Consider the following 17,278-nt stretch of genomic DNA (forward strand, 5'->3'; position numbering starts at 1 on the left):
AGCCTGTACGAACACAACACCCAATCATTACAAAAACATCAAGTTTAATTTCAAAGCACCGATTACTAGGTACGTCGTAACTTTAATAAAAAGAATGAACTTTGCAGCTATCTCTCGTCCACAGTCGTCCACACACAGCCGCACACACACACGCCACAGTACACACACACACGCAATATAACACTCTACTACGCATATGGGGTTTACAGCTTCCTCCGCGCCGCACGTGCCGCGGTGCTGCGCTCGCACTCACACGCGTTGCTGCAGCACTCGCACGTGTTGCTGCAGCACTCGCACGTATTGCTGCAGCACTCGCACGTGTTGCTGCAGCACTCGCACGTGTTGCTGCAGCATTCGCACGTGTTGCTGCAGCACTCGCACGTGTTGCTGCAGCACTCGCACGTATTGCTGCAGCACTCGCACGTGTTGCTGCAGCACTCGCACGTATTGCTGCAGCACTCGCACGTGTTGCTGCAGCACTCGCACGTGTTGCTGTAGCACTCGCACGCGCCAGACTGCACACGTGCGCGGCACTGCACGCGCGGCGCTAACTATGTATTGTTCAATATTTACAACAATCGATAATTGCTCTATATCTTCAATATAGGACTCAATGGAAAATATACTCATCGAATCAACAAAAACGTTGTTTTTTTTTACAATTTATATATTTATTTATGTGATGCGAAGTGATTTATGAACGAGCGAGATTTGTGCGATTGGCCGGGTCCGCGCGACACTCGCTAGTGGGTAGTTCACGCATATGTACACAAGAACTCGGCACGTCCCGGCCTGCTCGATAAGTAACCGTCGAATGAACTAGTGGACAGAAACGATCATAAGAAAACCGTGTTTCAACTCAAGTTTGGCAACGTCTGTACAATGTTACGAGGTATTTAAAGCTGGTGTTCCACGAGAGCCACGAGTACGGCCTGTAGTCGCTCAACCTGCACTTGCCTAGTGTGCGTTACACGAGCTAGCGTATATTCAATGGTAACTTTAGATCAGCTCGCGTAATCACCAAGCAGTTTGTTGAGATATTCCTTTTAAAATTGTCACACTCGGCAAACATACCGCGGGAATGCTAGACGTATCATCAGTAATATTGCTTGGATACCTGGAGGTCGTACCCGCGGCAGCCGCCGGCGCCGGTGACGTCACGAGCCGAGAGACTCGACGCTCCTACACTAACATACACTAAAAGACAGACGACGTACATTCAAAAAACGTACAAAATAAAAACGTAATAAAAAATAATACTTCGACCGACGTCGATACTAAAAATCGTCGCGCGCTACTACTAGAATTAAAATAAAAACAGCGTTTGCGCTTAAATTACGCATCGTCATGACTAGACAGATGTTGGCATTGCACTTAAAATATGTAAAAAATGAGAGTGTCGGCGCGTGGGCCGCAGCCCGCAGGCCGCAGCCCCGGGCGCCCGCAGGCCGCAGCCCTCAGGCCTGCGGCGGCTTCTCCACGGCGGGCGCGGGGTTGAAGTCCTTGTTGACGAAGGAGAAGCCGCGGAACTCCTCCTGCAACACGACAAGCCGCGTCAGTACAAGCACGCAGCAAGTACACGTCAGTATAATATGAACACAGAAGTATAAGTATGTGCATGTACCTGGTTGATGGCGCGGACGACGTCGTTGGGCACAGGCGTGAGGACGGGCTCCTCCTTCGTGAACTCCGCGTCGAAGTTGGCCGCCTCGCGCTTGCTCTTCTTTAACACAAACAACACACAGTTTCATATCCATACATTATTACCACATGTACAGTGAGAAGAAACGGCGCAATAAGAGTTAAAAGTTGGAGTTTAAACTTTGTGAATGAAAAAAAAAATTGAAATCCAGCAGTAATTGACGTATTAAAATATTTATAAAAACAAATTAAAAACAGAAATATTAAAACATTTTTTTATTGTCAATAAAAAAATATTGATATAAAATATAGCGACAGCAGTAAAATACTTAAATAATAAATGAGCAGTATGTTAGTAGTGTATATAGAGTATGTGTATACTGACGACTTTGGGCCGGAAGGGCGGGCGCAGGCGGCGCTGCGCCAGCGCGTCCCAGTCCATGTCCTTGAAGAACACGTGCGCGCGGATGCCGCCCGCGCCGCCCAGCACGCCCAGGCGACGCGCTGGGTTCTTCGTCATGAAGCCTGCACCAACACACATATCATGTTATACAGACCTATTATATCAGGTATTGAGGCCAATAAAAAACAGTATCAATGAAATGCTCTTCTAAATCAAATTCGTACGGTGAGCATGATCAAAACGATCAGTTATATAGGAAATAACGAGACGTTCGAGTTCATTGAGACACCTGTCAACGATTTGGTACATATTACAAAAAAAATTCGGGTCCAAAGCAGGTACTCGCATAAGGGCGAAAACCGTTCCTCGTTCCCCGCTCACTCGCATTTTGTCGCGCTACTTTCTTGGGCATTTTTCAGTTATGACACTTCTGCTAGTCATTTTGTTCTCTATGGCTATCACTGACGTATGGGCGAATGTACCTTTGAGTATGGAGACGGCCTCCTTGGAGAGCCAGACGGGGTAAAGCACGTCGTCGTGCAGGATGGACTCGAACAGGTCGTCCTCGTTGTCGGCCTCGAAGGGCGGCTGCCCCGCCAGCATCTCGTACAGCAGCACCCCCAGCGCCCACCAGTCCACCGACGGCCCGTACTCCAGCTCCTGCAAGATCTGAACCCCGAAACCACAACGGTTCACTTTCATCAAGCGATAAAAACTATAAACTGCGTGTTATAAAACCAACAGTAAACCAACACGTACCGAGTTCAATTTCAATATTACACATATACAGTTAGGAATAAGACAGCTTAATTTATTATAGACAACGAAAATATTTCTTTTGCCAACTGACAATAGCGCGCTTATTGTTATCTACACGTCCGTGTCTACATGGGATCGCGGCGAATATTAATAATAAACCTTAGCGTGACTTACCTCCGGCGCGATGTAGTCAGGAGTCCCGCAGAAAGTGGTGGTCGTGGTGCCCTCTGAAACAAACACATCATTACTGGCAACACTGACCACACGCGACGTGCCGTATGACTACACAAGGAGTGCAGTGAGCCCTCAGATCTCATAATCTGACAGTCACGGGGCAGCCCCGCGTGCCGGTCACATAAGTAACCGGGATCGGTCCCCCTCCAAGCGCTTTTTTTCGTCATTGGGCGATTTTACCATTCAATTTTTTATTAATATACCTGGTATAGGTTTTTACAAAGCTCCAAAAGGAAGTTGCAGTAATTCTATACCTGCTTATTATAGTTAAAAACCTATGATTATTATAATCAACACATGTTAATGGCTAAGCTCCATATCCGTTTAGTATGTAGCACTGACCGAGTATGCCTTCCTTGCACATGCCGAAGTCAGCGAGCTTGCAGTGTCCGTCGCTGTCCAGCAGGATGTTGTCCAGCTTCAGGTCGCGGTAGATGACGCCGTGCGAGTGCAGGAACTGCAGCGCGAGCGTCACCTCTGCAGCGTAGAACCTGCGACACAAGATCATGTTGCAGTTACTTAGTTTTTTTCAATAAACAAAGGAAGTACTGGTCTGATTTAAGTATAGCTCAATAAGTAGGTTATTTTATCGCGAGTTTTGACGTCTCGCGTGCATGTGTTGAGTAGTACCTGGCGCGGGGCTCGTCGAACTTGCGCGCGCGCTGGATCTGGAACATGAGGTCGCCGCCGTCCACGTACTCCATGACGAAGAACAGGCGCTCGCGCGTCTGGAAGGCGGAGTGCAGCGCCGTGAGGAAGGGGTGCCGCGCCGCCAGCGCCAGCACGCGCCGCTCCGTCAGCGTGCACTCCACGTCGTCGTCCTGGATGATCGCGTCCTTCTTCAGCACCTTCACCGCGTACACCTGCACGAGAGAATATAGGTACAGTCTCACTAAAACATAACAACTTCGATTCCAAAATGAAATGCTACCTATTCTCTAAAAGAAAATATAATATCTCCCTATTTTTGAAACTTGAATTATTGACATCATTTAGTTTTTCGAATTAAATAATTATTATTTGTTAATTAATAAATGTATACAACATATACATAAATTAGCGTTATAGTGTAGAATATACACCTGCTGCAAGACAGGATAAAAAAAGCATAACGTAAGCTGCAACTTGCTACCTCAATCTCATTTAAATAATTACGACATATCAATATTGTCAATTTGGTCGTACCTCATCGGTGCCCTTCTTCTCGGCCAGCATGACCTTCCCGAAGGAGCCCTTGCCGAGCACCTTGATGAAGTGGAAGTCGTCCAGCGACACCTTGTCCTGCCCGCCCGCGCCCGACCCGCCTGCACATACCATTACTTATAATACCAGTACATATTGAACGTGATGCTCACCCAGCCGCGATATTCAAAAACGCCTTTAAACACTCACTAAACAATATTCAGAGAATAAGAAAAAACATCTAACAAAAATATTATCAATATTTTTTCATTTGAAACGTCAGTCACTTAATTTCATAAGTAATACTTTAAAAATATGTCACGGGATTGTGGGTTCAAGAGAACGCGCGATTCCATGCCTGTGTAAAAGGCGCCTTTATAAAGTAAGACAATAACGAAGCTACTGAGTCGCAGCTAGGAGACATCGCGTATTTAGTTAAATGCCTGGAAATGGAAGCCAGTTACATAGTACAATTTTAGAAGTAAGCTTTTCGTAGAACCAAAGTAAGCCGACTGTGAAAGTCTCTTGAAATTTAATATCGCCACCACAGATATACCAAATTAGAAGAAACAGTTACTTGTGCTGAAAATGCTATTATTGTAAACCGTTACAGGCCCAGAGTGTAAGAAGTTGTTAAAAGCTCCACTCATGCGCATGTCCGCATTGTTGCTGTAGTATAAAGCCGTAGATCTGAGTTAACAAGTCCCGTAATACATAGAGTAGAGATTTAGCCGTCACCAGCAATAGAAATCACTTCAGCTACAAAGATATAAATACAATAAATAATACTTATATTACTGATAACGCTCACATCCAAATCTGGTGTTTCACGACAAAAGCGTAGCTATGTGCCAACTTTTTAACCAACCAATATAATGTTCTATGTTAAAACCACCTAAAGGTTACTTAATACACTGAATAAATTGTAATTACATCTATCCCTTGGCACCACAAGATACCCGGCATACTTACCGCGTCCGATAATCTAGGCCAACAATACATATAGCACAACATACAAAGCGAGATAGTTCTAGAGGGCAGTACAACTAGACAACATAAGGCAAGCCCTGGGACACACAGCACCTTCGTAGCACGTGAATATCTCCTCCAGCTCGTCCCAGTGCGAGCGCCAGCCGCCCGCCAGCTGTACACCTGTGCCCCACACACAACGCAACAGAAAACATACGTCAACTAAACCATCTATGTGGGTACTTGTATAAAAAATGTTCAAAAAAAAAATAGGGGAATTGTTTTTTTTTTTCAGTCTAATGTATGTTGTTTCATGCTGTTCAAACGTAATTGAAACAACTAAAAGTAAAGGAAAGCTTTATTGGAACAAAACAAATAAATATACATGGGTATAAAAATATAAAATAAGCGGTACTGGTATATAACAGTAACAAACACACAGTGCAACAACAGTAGCGTAATAATGGACTACTGGTAAACTATGCGTACGTAGCGAGCTGACTACACGAATCTATATTGTATCTTACGGCAGGGCAATAGAATCTGTTTTCCCTTAATTGAGTTAAGGGCTCATTTCATTGCAAACTATGATGATCTTTTCTATTCTCACAAATATGTTTTCTTTAAATATAATATTATTTGAACTATTTTCTACCCCTCCTCGTGTAGTCAACCTACAGCATAAAGTGAACACTCACAAAAGCCTATGATATCACACAGCTACAAAATATAGATATATCTTATGTCTACATAAATACATTGTACTGGGATATATCGCAAAACTCTACTGGACGGTAGATAATATTATAAAAAACTAGCAAGCAAATATCTGAATAAATACTACAGCCACTTCGATATACTGGATGACTTGTCATTGTGTGGATAATTGGACTTTCAGTAATGCCATATGTAACATGTGAAATCTTATTTTTTCCTTTTATTGCCATGTTAAATTAATGTTTTAATTCCGTGTACCTAAAGATTGGGTTTTGTTGAGAGGCATCCTAAGCTAAAAACACCGAGAGAAAGTATTTTAGATTGAATAACTGCTTGATTGTATGTCACAAGACAAGTGAGCCAGTAGTGTGGTGGTGGGCTAGTCGTCGTCGTCAATATACTTGAGGTTACCTTTGTCGTCGTCCTTGCCGGGCTCCTTGTCCGCCTCGCCGCCCGCCGCCAGCTCCGCGCCGCCCTCCATCAGCGTCGCGTTCAGGTACTGACGCAACAAACAAATTATACAAGTGAGTGTCATAAAATAAATAGGTGATCCAGGTCTAAGTTCACCTACTACGTAAACGTCAGTGTTTTTAAAACTACTGTTTTCTGTGAATTTTCAACTTCAAGTTTCAAAGTAAACAGTTTTAAGAAAAACAGACTTTAGAGAGGAGTTATTACTACTTCTTCTGGGATTGAATATCTTTGTATGTCTGTTATTGTTAAATAGATGTTGAAGAAGTGCATATTATACCAAGCCTCAGTCGAATTTGGGCTAAACAAATTTTCACTCTCAATGTACAGAATCACAATTTAAATCCTAAGTTAGGTAAATTAATATATGTGGATGTGTGTATGTGGATAACGCAATAACAGCACAGGACCATCCTGCAGTATCGTGAAGCTATCTCACCTTGGAAGGTCTGGGGCGTGGGTTCTTGTCGGGCGAGATGCCCATCTCGTTGAGGATCTCGGCCATCATCTTGGTGTTGATACCGCAGTTGTTCGCCACGTTCTTGTGACACCGCTTGTGCACGTTCATCGAACATACTACAATACAAATATGTAATAAGCATTTCGACTGCCTTGTTGGTCTAGTGGTCGACTGCTGTACACGAGGCCTCGGGTTCAATTCCCGGGTCGGAACGAAATCGCTTTGTGGGTTTAGAAACTTTTACAAAGCAGTCCGTAGTCTGGATGTAGGTGATTGATTCACCCATGCAACAGCCACCATGGCCGAAATCAGCAGTGAAAGTCATTATTATTTATTACATGTTGGTGTATAATGTTTACCTTCGCACTGCAGGCCCTGCTTGATGAGGCCGTAGAGCAGCGAGCCGCAGTGGTCGCAGAAGGTGAAGCGCTTGTAGGAGTGCACCACGAAGCGATGCGGCACGTTCACGTTGAAGCGCTGCCCGCCCGACACGCCCACCGCGCTCTGTTGCTGCACAACACAACGGAAACGCTTAGTTATTTGATTGGTGCCAGTGCCAAGACACACACAAAAGCGACAATCTTAGTTTGCTCGTTGAGAAGTATTGGTTTCTCATCAAGTTACCAATGAGAAGCAATTCGATGGTTTAAAAAAACGCATGAAATATGAATGCTGATGAAATGATAGTTAGGGTTTACATCTGAACATCGTGACAAATAAAAACAATAACAAACAGTTGAGGGTTAAAAATGAAATTAGTGAAAAAGTGTTTTCAGTTTCTAATTCACAAACTAGTAACTTTGCAACTATTGCGAAAACACTCAAAACTGAAATAGTGTATAATTGACGGCAACATCAGCATGACTAGCAATAGTGTAAAACATTAAAGTGTAAGTATAATACAGTGATTGGTTTACTTACTCTTACCTCTTCCTTCATGCCGGGGCACTTGGTGACGACGCTGGAGTGGCAGCGCTTGTGCACCACGCACGTGCACACTGCCGGGGTAACACTAGCTTTAGAACGGGGCACACTGTCGGACATGTTGTGACAACCTTATGGTGAGGGAACTTACCTTGGCACTGGTATCCCTGTTTACCCAGACCCCTGTGGAAAAGAAGAGTCAGTGTCAAAAATATGTACTGGAGCAATTTTTAACTGTTAAATAGGGAAAAATTAAGTTTGAATTAATGTTCAGTTCTTTGAAGCTTTATGATTTTATTCATCAACTTTCAAGTTACAAGTAGTTAAATCAATGAGTAAATTAAGTCTTAAACGGTCAATATGAAGGGTGAATAAGTCTGAGAACAGAGTCATTTGACATCAAGAAGCAGTGTATGAGTAAAGTATAATGTTACCAGATGAACTCGCGGCAGTGGCTGCAGAAGGTGGGCTGGCGCAGGAAGGTGGCCATGAACTTGTGTCCGTTGACCTGGTGCACGCGGCGGCGCATGGCCCCGCGGCGCCGCGCGAAGCCCGCGCCCTCCTTGAACTCGCGCCCGCCCGCGCCCGCGCCCGCCCCGCCCCGCGGCGCCTCCACGCCCGCTGCACACATTACACTCAGCTGGTTAGCTTGGAATCAACCCTTCATCCTCAGTAACAGTTAATTGTTCATTTCAATTCATCTATTGTTTTTGTTGCTGCTACAACAACATCTGACGATTGAAAAATTCTGTTTCACAGCCTTCTTTGAATAAACGCTTTTGGATTTTGACACAATAGCTTTTAAATCACTCGTCTTAGTACTAAAATAATATACATGTATATCTGTCTCACTGCTTTAGTTGTCGCATAATGCGACTACTGTGCAAGAGGTCTCGGATTCGATTCCCGAGACAGGCTGAAATCGCTTTGCAAACTCACAAAGCATTCTGCAGTCTGGAAGTTGGTGATTGATACACCCGTGCATCGGAGAGCACGTAACTGTCGGTCCTGCGCCTGATTTCTCTCCGGTGGTGTCGGATTGCCATCCCATTGGGCTATGAGAGTGAAGGAATAGTGAGTGCACATGTCTCTGTGCTAATGCTAGTGCACTATAATATGTCCTGCAAGCTGGCTGGTCTACTTATATATAAACAGCTGCCGTGGCCGAAAATCATCTAGGACTTCATTATTTACATACAAAATAAATAGGATATAAACTCACCTTGAGAATTCCATTTCAGATCTATCTTGAGATGCAGTTTTCCCTGAGGTTCTAGGTCCACCTACAAACATTCCATATTATGTACATTCCATATATTTCAAATTTTTATCACAACAGGACAAAGCTTTACAAATTGGAAACTTTTTGACCTTATTTTTGGCATAGTTGCCAACAAAAAAGGATAAAAGGAAAAATAATGAACTTATTATTTATCTTGTGTAAGTTAAACCATTCTATTACTATGCAAAAGTTTCCTGGTAGAGTTGAAAAATAGTAAAATTGACCAAATATAATGAATTTTGGAAACAGATCTATCTTGGTGTGTATTATGATGCTGTACCATGAGGAAAGTTAAAACCCAGTACATATCAACACTATCATCATTGACACAACTCAGACAATATGAGTGAATCATATCACATCACAGAAACAAGTAGTTAAATCATCAAGCTAGTTAAATCATTCAATGTACCCACACAATTACATAAATACTAGCAGCACGACCCTCACAAACCAGGAAACTCAATGAACATTACTGATTCACAGATCAACAATCTCCACACAAACAAACAAGCATAAAAATACACCTCTTCCTGCAACTGTACATATTTAGGGTCCGGACATGAAAATCTTCTCTTAAAATTATTCATCTCGGTACACTGAGACTCAAGAGTAAGCAGCACATACTAGCCGTGTAGAGTTACTAAAATGGCTTATCAAACAAAACAAATATTATGTCAATTGTTGATAACATGCTTGCAAGACAAATATGGAACTCTATATCTTATCTGTGGATTACACTAGATAAACACCACTGATCTAAAGATCTTGCTAATCAGTCTTGCGGTGAATTTTTATCAAACTGGTAGTTTGGTGTTTTTATGTCATAAGTTCATTACTGCCATATAATTCTCGTTTGAAACATTCCTCAAATGTTGGAACAGTGACAAAATAAATGTTTGGATTCTTACATCTCAATTCCAAATAAAAATATTGAAAAAGTTTGATAGGCAGCCAGCTCAAGCCAGCAGTGACTAGCTCAAGTGCTTGCAAATATTCCCAGTTGAAGGAAGTGGGGCTACATAAATACACAGTGATCAGGTAACTAGAGGCACTCACCCAAAAGTCTGTGGCGTCCTTGTCCCGGTGCATAAGATCTTCAAATGGAATAGTGCAGTTGGCAACAAAGTCATCTGGAGGTATTGCAGCATCGTGGAACACTGTGATCCCCAAACTATGCCAAACCATACAATCATCAACTGTTACATATAGATAATGTGTTATTGTTTTATACAACTATAGGGTTTGATTCCCATATGAGTCATAACATGATGTCATTGTCAGAAGTTTCACATTCCAATAAGAATTATTTTGGTCATGTTTAATAAATTCAGCTGTTCACAGTTTATACTTTAAACATTACCTTTTATCTACCTAAATAATACAATTACAGTGCCAGCACAAAACAAAAGTAAATTAAACAATAAAATGTTGTTTATTTTAGATTTCTTAAAACATAAAACAACAAAACTTGACCCAATTGATATTGTACAATCAAATAGGAATAACATGTCAAACAAGTAATCAATGGGATGATAACATACCTGCCAACATTATGGACTTCGTGAATGAAGGTCTCATTCCACACAGGGTCGAATGTCTTGGGCTTGGTGCTGGAACGGTCTAGATGGTGCTCGTCGGCGTCTATCGACACGTACGGATCTATCGGCTGGTCGTCTGCAACCATACCCCGTATTTACATATTAACACCAACACCCATCTCGGTAAACACGCTACACCTACTTTATACACCAAATTACGTCTAAATCATATTTCTATGTCAAAAATCTCTGCATAATCATCCGCAATGATATATTGGGGAGGCACCCGAGTCGTTAGATGAGGCTCACCTGGCTTCCCGAAGGTCATGTTATGCCGTTTCTGAAAGTCGGTCGGCCTAAGACCCGTCGCCTCGCAAACCCGTACTCGCACCGTGCCACTGAACATGGTGCTGCCGGCCAACGAGCAGTATCACCGAGACCGCGCCGCCACACGATCACTTCCACACTATAAACCCACTTAAAATCATTGAAGGTGCTTCATAATAGAAACAGAAATTAAATAAAAGTCTTGACAGCGACAAAATCGGCCATGGATGGATATTTTTCTCTATGGTTACTAATGGATTCCAATTTCGATTTCCTGAAGAATGTTATGGGATTTGACTATGGTATCTACAGATAAAACAAAAGGATAACACTCCCATAATCCCATTTAAAATCATGTTAAAAGCTTATCAGTATATTTCTTTACAAAAAATATCTTATCGATATTTACAATAGCTTCGAAGAGCTTACGAATGTAATTTTGATGTTTTAAAAATTAAATAGTATCCAAATAAAATATTTGTTCATGCATAATTATTTCTTTCCAGGCTAGAATAAATGAAAACTGAAATCTTTAAATAATTTAGGGATTTAATGATTGCATTAATTAACATCGTAAGGTTTTGAAATTGAAAAATATAAATATTTTCAATTATATAAAATTAAAATTATGTTATCTACTGATCGCGAATAAAAAATAATAAAAAATGACAACTTGTCAAGAAGGTGAGTGAATTGTTGTTGTCGATAAAATAATGAAATAAATAATTCCTGTTGCTGTAAATTATAGTCAAACACTATGGGGTTCTTAACAATATTGAAGAAGTTACGGCAGAAGGAGAAGGAGATGAGAATACTCATGTTGTATCCTTTTAAAACCAGATATCATTTTAACCTCATTGTTCCATCTTCATTGTTTGATTTCCTTAGCTTGACTTCCTCAGAGGTTTAGATAATGCCGGTAAGACAACGATACTGAAGCGTTTTAACGGTGAGCCCATCGACACCATATCTCCGACCCTGGGGTTCAACATCAAGACATTGGAACACCGCGGGTATAAACTCAATATTTGGGACGTCGGAGGACAAAAATCTTTGAGGTAGGCCCGTACTCCCTATATTCTTTGGTTAGAACACTTCTTTCTGTTTGATAACTAAAAAATAATATTTGTAAACATTTCACACCATCAGCTGATTGTCATTGTAGCTAAACTCGTACCATCTGGTTTTGGATTCCCCTCTGGCTGAGTAACCAATGCCTTTAAGACTTGTAACTCTAAGTTAACTCGAGTGTGATATTTTAATTAAAGAAATATCCTGTAATTTTTATTACTACTACTTTCCTGATTAGCCTAAAAGCATCTAAGAAATCCGAAACAGCTTGGAGCCTGGGGCTACATCTAGTGGTGCTTAAATTGTAATTTATAGCAATTTCAATTCTTTGTACTAATTTAAAAAAAACTATGGAGGTCTGATTAGTTTATATTACATAGTATGCAGTGTAGTTTGATGAAACTTTTGAACTTTACTTTTCAAGCCAAGAACTTTCCAGAATATTTTTTATTCACCTGAGTAATCTACTACCGATGGCAACATACCAGTAGACTTTATCTTTATTAGTTCAGCCATTATACCAATGATTGTTCACCATGTTTCAGGTCATATTGGAAGAACTACTTTGAGAGCACAGATGGAGTGGCATGGGTGGTGGACAGTGCTGACGCGCGACGCCTGTGGGACTGCGCGCGGGAGCTACACTCCCTGCTGCGAGAGGAGAGGCTGGCCGGAGCCACCCTGCTGGTGCTAGCTAACAAATCTGACCTCCCTGGAGCACTCACATCTCAGGAAATTAGAGAGGTAACATATTTAAGCCCTAATTAAAAAACCTTGAATAAATTAAGACTAAACAACTGACTTTCCATGAATAGCTAGGCAGAGAGTATATTTTGGGTCCAATATAGAGGTAGTAACTGTGAATGCAAACCCAATTTCTAAATTAAAAGGAATGCCCAAAAACACTGGTTGAATAAATAACAAAACTGCTTTTTTTTTTAAGTTAGATAAACAATTTTGTTTAAACACTTCTTCTATCTTCCATGAATGTTCAGGCATTAGACCTGGACAGCATCAAGACGCACCACTGGCGCATCGTGCGCTGTTCCGCCGTCACTGGAGAGAACCTTCTGGAAGGCATGGACTGGATGCTCGACGACATCGCCTCCAGGATCTTCACGCTCGACTAGCACTTACTAATATTCTATATTTATATTGAAAGAAAACGGAAAGCAAGGAAAAACAAAAAGGTGCATAACAGGATATAGAATGCTTCTTTTGATAAAAGTTAATTAATAGCTTTTATTTGATGAACTAAATATCTCCCTGCTGATGAAGTTGCATAAGACAGACCCATGTCAAAAACTAGAACTGAATTTAAGGTAATTGCATCTGTGCTATGAAATGCTGTCTATAAAAATAACTCCTCCTTAAGAAAGTTTTGCTAATTATTTTAATATTTAATCTTACATAATCTCAAATTAATCTATTCTTTTCTAAAATAATAAATTAGACTGATTATAGAAATATTTGTAATGTTCAAGCATCTCAATATTTGTATTGTTAGTCTCTTATTTTGTATTTGCTTTCTAAGATAATTTAGAAAATGCCTAAAAAGTGTGTATTTCATTCCAAACTGCACTCGCTTCGTAATGTAAAGCAAATAAAACTGTGATGTTTTTGTAAATTATTAAGTTTATAATTACCTATAAACTTTTTTAACCAACACATTGTTTTATTTCATGCCTATATGTGTTACATGTGGAACTGTAAAATATCATTTGTATCACTATGCATGTATGAGTACACACCACACGTCCTAGGAGACGTATCAACATTGTGATGCCGCGAATATCTTCGTGAAGATTACGTCGGACTGTTTACGCGTAACGTATCGCAACCACCTAGAACGTATGTTGAGTTGTAAGGCGACGCGTTGACTTATAGAACTGCATTATACATCTCAGTAAAATAAAGCTTTTATTGGTTTGGTGTTGGTCCATACAGATCAAGTCAACGCGCTCAGCCAGGCCATTATGTTTCAAGTTATACAGAAGGACACATGGACGGGCACTCATATACTTCTCTAAATATGGAACAAGTGATAGCTTTGGTGTTTCAGGTTTATTACATTATGTAGGTGTATTGCAGTTATTCAATACCAATGTTTACCTACTTAATTTTTAAGATCCATATAATACTAAAATATCATAATCTTAACACAATAAACACACATTCTAATGTTATTTTGCAGCGTTTTTGATCAATGTCAATATAGCTATTTGTCAATTGACTATCACTCACTATTAAACCCTAACGATGTTAGAACCTACAAATGGTTCTAATTTCGACTGGTATTTGAATAACAGTAATGAGAAATGTTCAATTGTAGTTGTTACTATTACCAAAACCCCTTACTAGACATGCACACCAACAAACATGATCATGGTCTCACAACCCGTACAGTAAGCAGGACTGTCCACACGAGATGTGTGCTGCAGCCGGTATAACTTGAGACATGGGCGCGAGGCGCGGGGCTGTCGCGTTAGGAATGGTTCTGTGTATCGAGGGATGCTTGAGTGTCATTCAGGGTAGTCTCCAGGGATAGCTGGCTGCTGTCATTTGCAACTTCTGTGTCCATTGTTGTATTCTGTACTGTGTTTATCTCTACTTTGATTTCTTCTGTTTCTGAAAATATAAAATTAACTTTTAAACTTACAAGAACAATGTGTCAAAATAAGAATAATACAAAAAAAAAAAATTTTACTTTTCCATTTTCTACAAAAGTTATGCAAGTGTTTTCCCTTACCCATCTGTTGCGGAGGCTCTGGCTGTTTATCTTTAGTCTCCTCTTCATGTCTGTCATCACCATCACTGTCCTCCTTCTCATCAACATCAGCTGCGAACTTGTCTCGCTTCTTCCTCTCATCCTTATTTGCCATATCAACATCCTTCTGGTCCTCTGCATCATGATTGTCAGGGTCATTCTCCTTGGTGCCAGGTCCTCGTGGCCGGAGACACCTCTGCTCTATCCGTTGTAGTTCTTCCTGGAGTTCTTGACGCTTCTTCACCATGCATTCTGTGGAGAGCAGAGTATATTTGGTCAATAGTTTATAATTTTAATGACTTTTAGAAAAGTGGATGATGCCACTGCAATGCCTGCGATGTTTCAGGGCAGGCATGTTCTAATTTAGACAAGCTCCAGACGTCTGATTCCATGAGAAATGAAACTATGTAGATGGGACATTTAAGTTTTCTGTTTGCACTTTTGGCGGGTTACAAACCTGTAGAACCTACCTTTAGCTGAAAGAAAGGTTTGTTTTGTTGAATAATATAAAACAAATATGTCTTTTAACTACTCACTGCGATACAATGGACCATATTTTGCTGTAAATTGTAAATTTATATAAGTTTCATACTAAACATAAGTCTAATAAAGAAAAACCTTGAACTATTAATAGTATTAGGTATCTCTACTTGTACCACTAGTCTTTTATTTTAACGCATGACAATAAAACTCACTCTCATGATACTTTCTACTTGATTCTAATTTCTCATTAGCCTTATCGGACATCTTTTTGGGCAGCCAGTATACGTGAGGCTTAGCCTTGGTCAGGATGAAGTTAGCAAGGCTTTTCTGTGACTCCTCCCACTTCTCAAACTCCTGAACTCGCGCCATTTTGGCTTCTAATGCTTTAATTGTGGCCTTTTTATGTTCTCTCTCAGCAAATAAAGTCTTTCTTTCTTTCTGTTCTCTTTCCTTCTCTAGTCTGGCTTGTTCTTCTATTTTACGTTCCACTTGTGCTTTTTTATCTTCCTGTAAAAGAGAAACAAACAATATGATATCCAGGAGTCCCTTAAACAAAATGTGCAAACATCTGAGTATATATTTTTTATATTAACCTTAGTTTGTAGTACAATTTCTTCCTGCTTGAATTTCTGTAATGTTCCGAGGAGTGATCCGAATATGCGTCTGTTCCGTGTTCTAGCCTGCTCATCGTCACCCTGGGCCCTTAGCACTGCAGCCCTAGTGGGCAGCTCTCTGCACACAGCTGAAGGAACCCGGGCTCTCTTGGCTCCAGGCCCGTCATCTTCTCCATCACTGTCATGTACACGGGCTGATAATCTGGAAATATAGAAAGAATTCTATTAGATTTCACAACATACTTTTTAATAACAAGGAGTTTACATTGAAACTAGATGCAATTGCCTAGTATTCATCGATATTAAATACTACTTTACATTCTTCATAACACACGAACATTATGAATATTGTAAAGTAACAACAACTAAAACATACTTTATCATCAGCAAACAGTAAGATAGTATGTTGCTAAGGAACCACTTCACGTATTTTCCTAAGATTCGTCATACTCTATCTATTAACACCCGTACAAAGGGGAAAAATGGTTTAAAAATTTGTAAAGCCTGACGAAGATACAACAGATACGGAATATAAAACCGAAAACATGCACTTTATGTGACGTGAACTAAAGATCAAGATTCCGACTGCACACGAGTTGTAACATTACGTAACTTTAATGCAACGCTAGAGTGCAATGTTGATTACTTGCCGTGGCCAATTAGTCACACAAAACAATCTCTATACCTGCTGAAAACTGTTTTGGTCTCATGTTTTCGTTTTGCAAACTGATCATCATTTTTGAAGTTGTTCCCTCCATCTGGGAAAGCGTTTCGGCCGCCTATACGATTGTTACCTCGAGGATATTCACCCGTAGAATTAAATCTAGAAAAAACATGTCGAGTTAATAACATAAACACAAAATTAAACATTTACATTCAAGGTGATTGCTAACCTATCATTGAATCTTCCGGTGGTTTGAACTATTTTTTTAATGTTTTCGTCTATTTTAAACAAGCTGCTTTTCTCATTTTCTAGTTGAGCACGTAAAGAACTAAACGATATAGCTACTTCTGTCCCCATTTTACTGTTTAATAATGGAAAAATACAATATTCATTTAGCACTCGGGCTTTTTTAATTTAATCGCTTTAACAGCGTTCCACAGATTAGAAATAACTGCGTTTAGTTTAGTCCATCATGGTGTCAATCTTTAACAAACTGCAATTTGAATAACTACTTATAACTTTATTATCAACTTTACAAAATTCAATGCGGTATCATAAAAATCCTGTTAATTATTTAAGTGACGAAGTTGGTATTTTAAATCTAATCTATAGTCTGTTTTTTAATCTCGTAGACTAAATTGACACTTGCAAAATGTCAAACTTTCTAATAATTTTGCTAGCTCTGTGGTGCAGTGTTGTACTTACGATACCGGTTCGTTGAATCGTAACTTTTTATCTATAATAGACGATTTTAATATTCATTCAAAGT

The 17,278-nt window shown here is 40.3% G+C and overlaps 3 protein-coding genes across 6 annotated transcripts; 1 reads left to right on the forward strand and 2 right to left on the reverse strand.

The window, feature by feature from the left end:
• Positions 1–1,161: 1,161 nt before the first annotated feature.
• On the reverse strand, positions 1,162–11,197 carry LOC124640367 (protein kinase C). 4 transcript variants are annotated; one of them, XM_047178108.1, is made up of 19 exons: positions 10,893–11,197; positions 10,587–10,719; positions 10,102–10,216; positions 8,983–9,043; positions 8,195–8,381; positions 7,912–7,943; positions 7,764–7,834; positions 7,196–7,346; positions 6,816–6,952; positions 6,317–6,404; positions 5,303–5,371; positions 4,223–4,341; positions 3,668–3,900; positions 3,380–3,528; positions 2,978–3,030; positions 2,527–2,713; positions 2,027–2,166; positions 1,625–1,723; positions 1,162–1,535 (listed from the first exon to the last, which is right to left on the reverse strand). In XM_047178108.1, exons 1-19 carry the CDS (start codon positions 10,987–10,989, stop codon positions 1,458–1,460), a joined length of 2,199 nt encoding a protein of 732 aa, XP_047034064.1. In that variant the 5' UTR covers positions 10,990–11,197; the 3' UTR covers positions 1,162–1,457. The 4 variants fall into 4 exon arrangements, with proteins under 4 accessions (XP_047034064.1, XP_047034063.1, XP_047034062.1 ...); XM_047178107.1 differs by having other exon boundaries at positions 1,625–1,720; positions 7,758–7,834; positions 10,893–11,196; XM_047178106.1 differs by having other exon boundaries at positions 7,758–7,834; positions 10,893–11,195.
• A 265-nt stretch (positions 11,198–11,462) lies between these two features.
• LOC124640369 (ADP-ribosylation factor-like protein 2) lies at positions 11,463–13,647 on the forward strand. The gene is made up of 4 exons (XM_047178111.1): positions 11,463–11,732; positions 11,813–11,968; positions 12,527–12,725; positions 12,977–13,647. The coding sequence occupies exons 1-4, from the start codon at positions 11,668–11,670 to the stop codon at positions 13,109–13,111; spliced, it is 555 nt and encodes a 184-aa protein (XP_047034067.1). The 5' UTR covers positions 11,463–11,667; the 3' UTR covers positions 13,112–13,647.
• On the reverse strand, positions 13,599–16,964 carry LOC124640368 (pinin). The gene is made up of 6 exons (XM_047178110.1): positions 16,739–16,964; positions 16,531–16,668; positions 15,825–16,047; positions 15,444–15,738; positions 14,731–15,000; positions 13,599–14,609 (listed from the first exon to the last, which is right to left on the reverse strand). Exons 1-6 carry the CDS (start codon positions 16,864–16,866, stop codon positions 14,467–14,469), a joined length of 1,197 nt encoding a protein of 398 aa, XP_047034066.1. The 5' UTR covers positions 16,867–16,964; the 3' UTR covers positions 13,599–14,466.
• Positions 16,965–17,278: the final 314 nt, after the last annotated feature.

This window comes from Helicoverpa zea, chromosome 20, assembly GCF_022581195.2.
Source record: "Helicoverpa zea isolate HzStark_Cry1AcR chromosome 20, ilHelZeax1.1, whole genome shotgun sequence".
NCBI classification, from domain to species: Eukaryota; Metazoa; Arthropoda; class Insecta; order Lepidoptera; family Noctuidae; genus Helicoverpa; species Helicoverpa zea.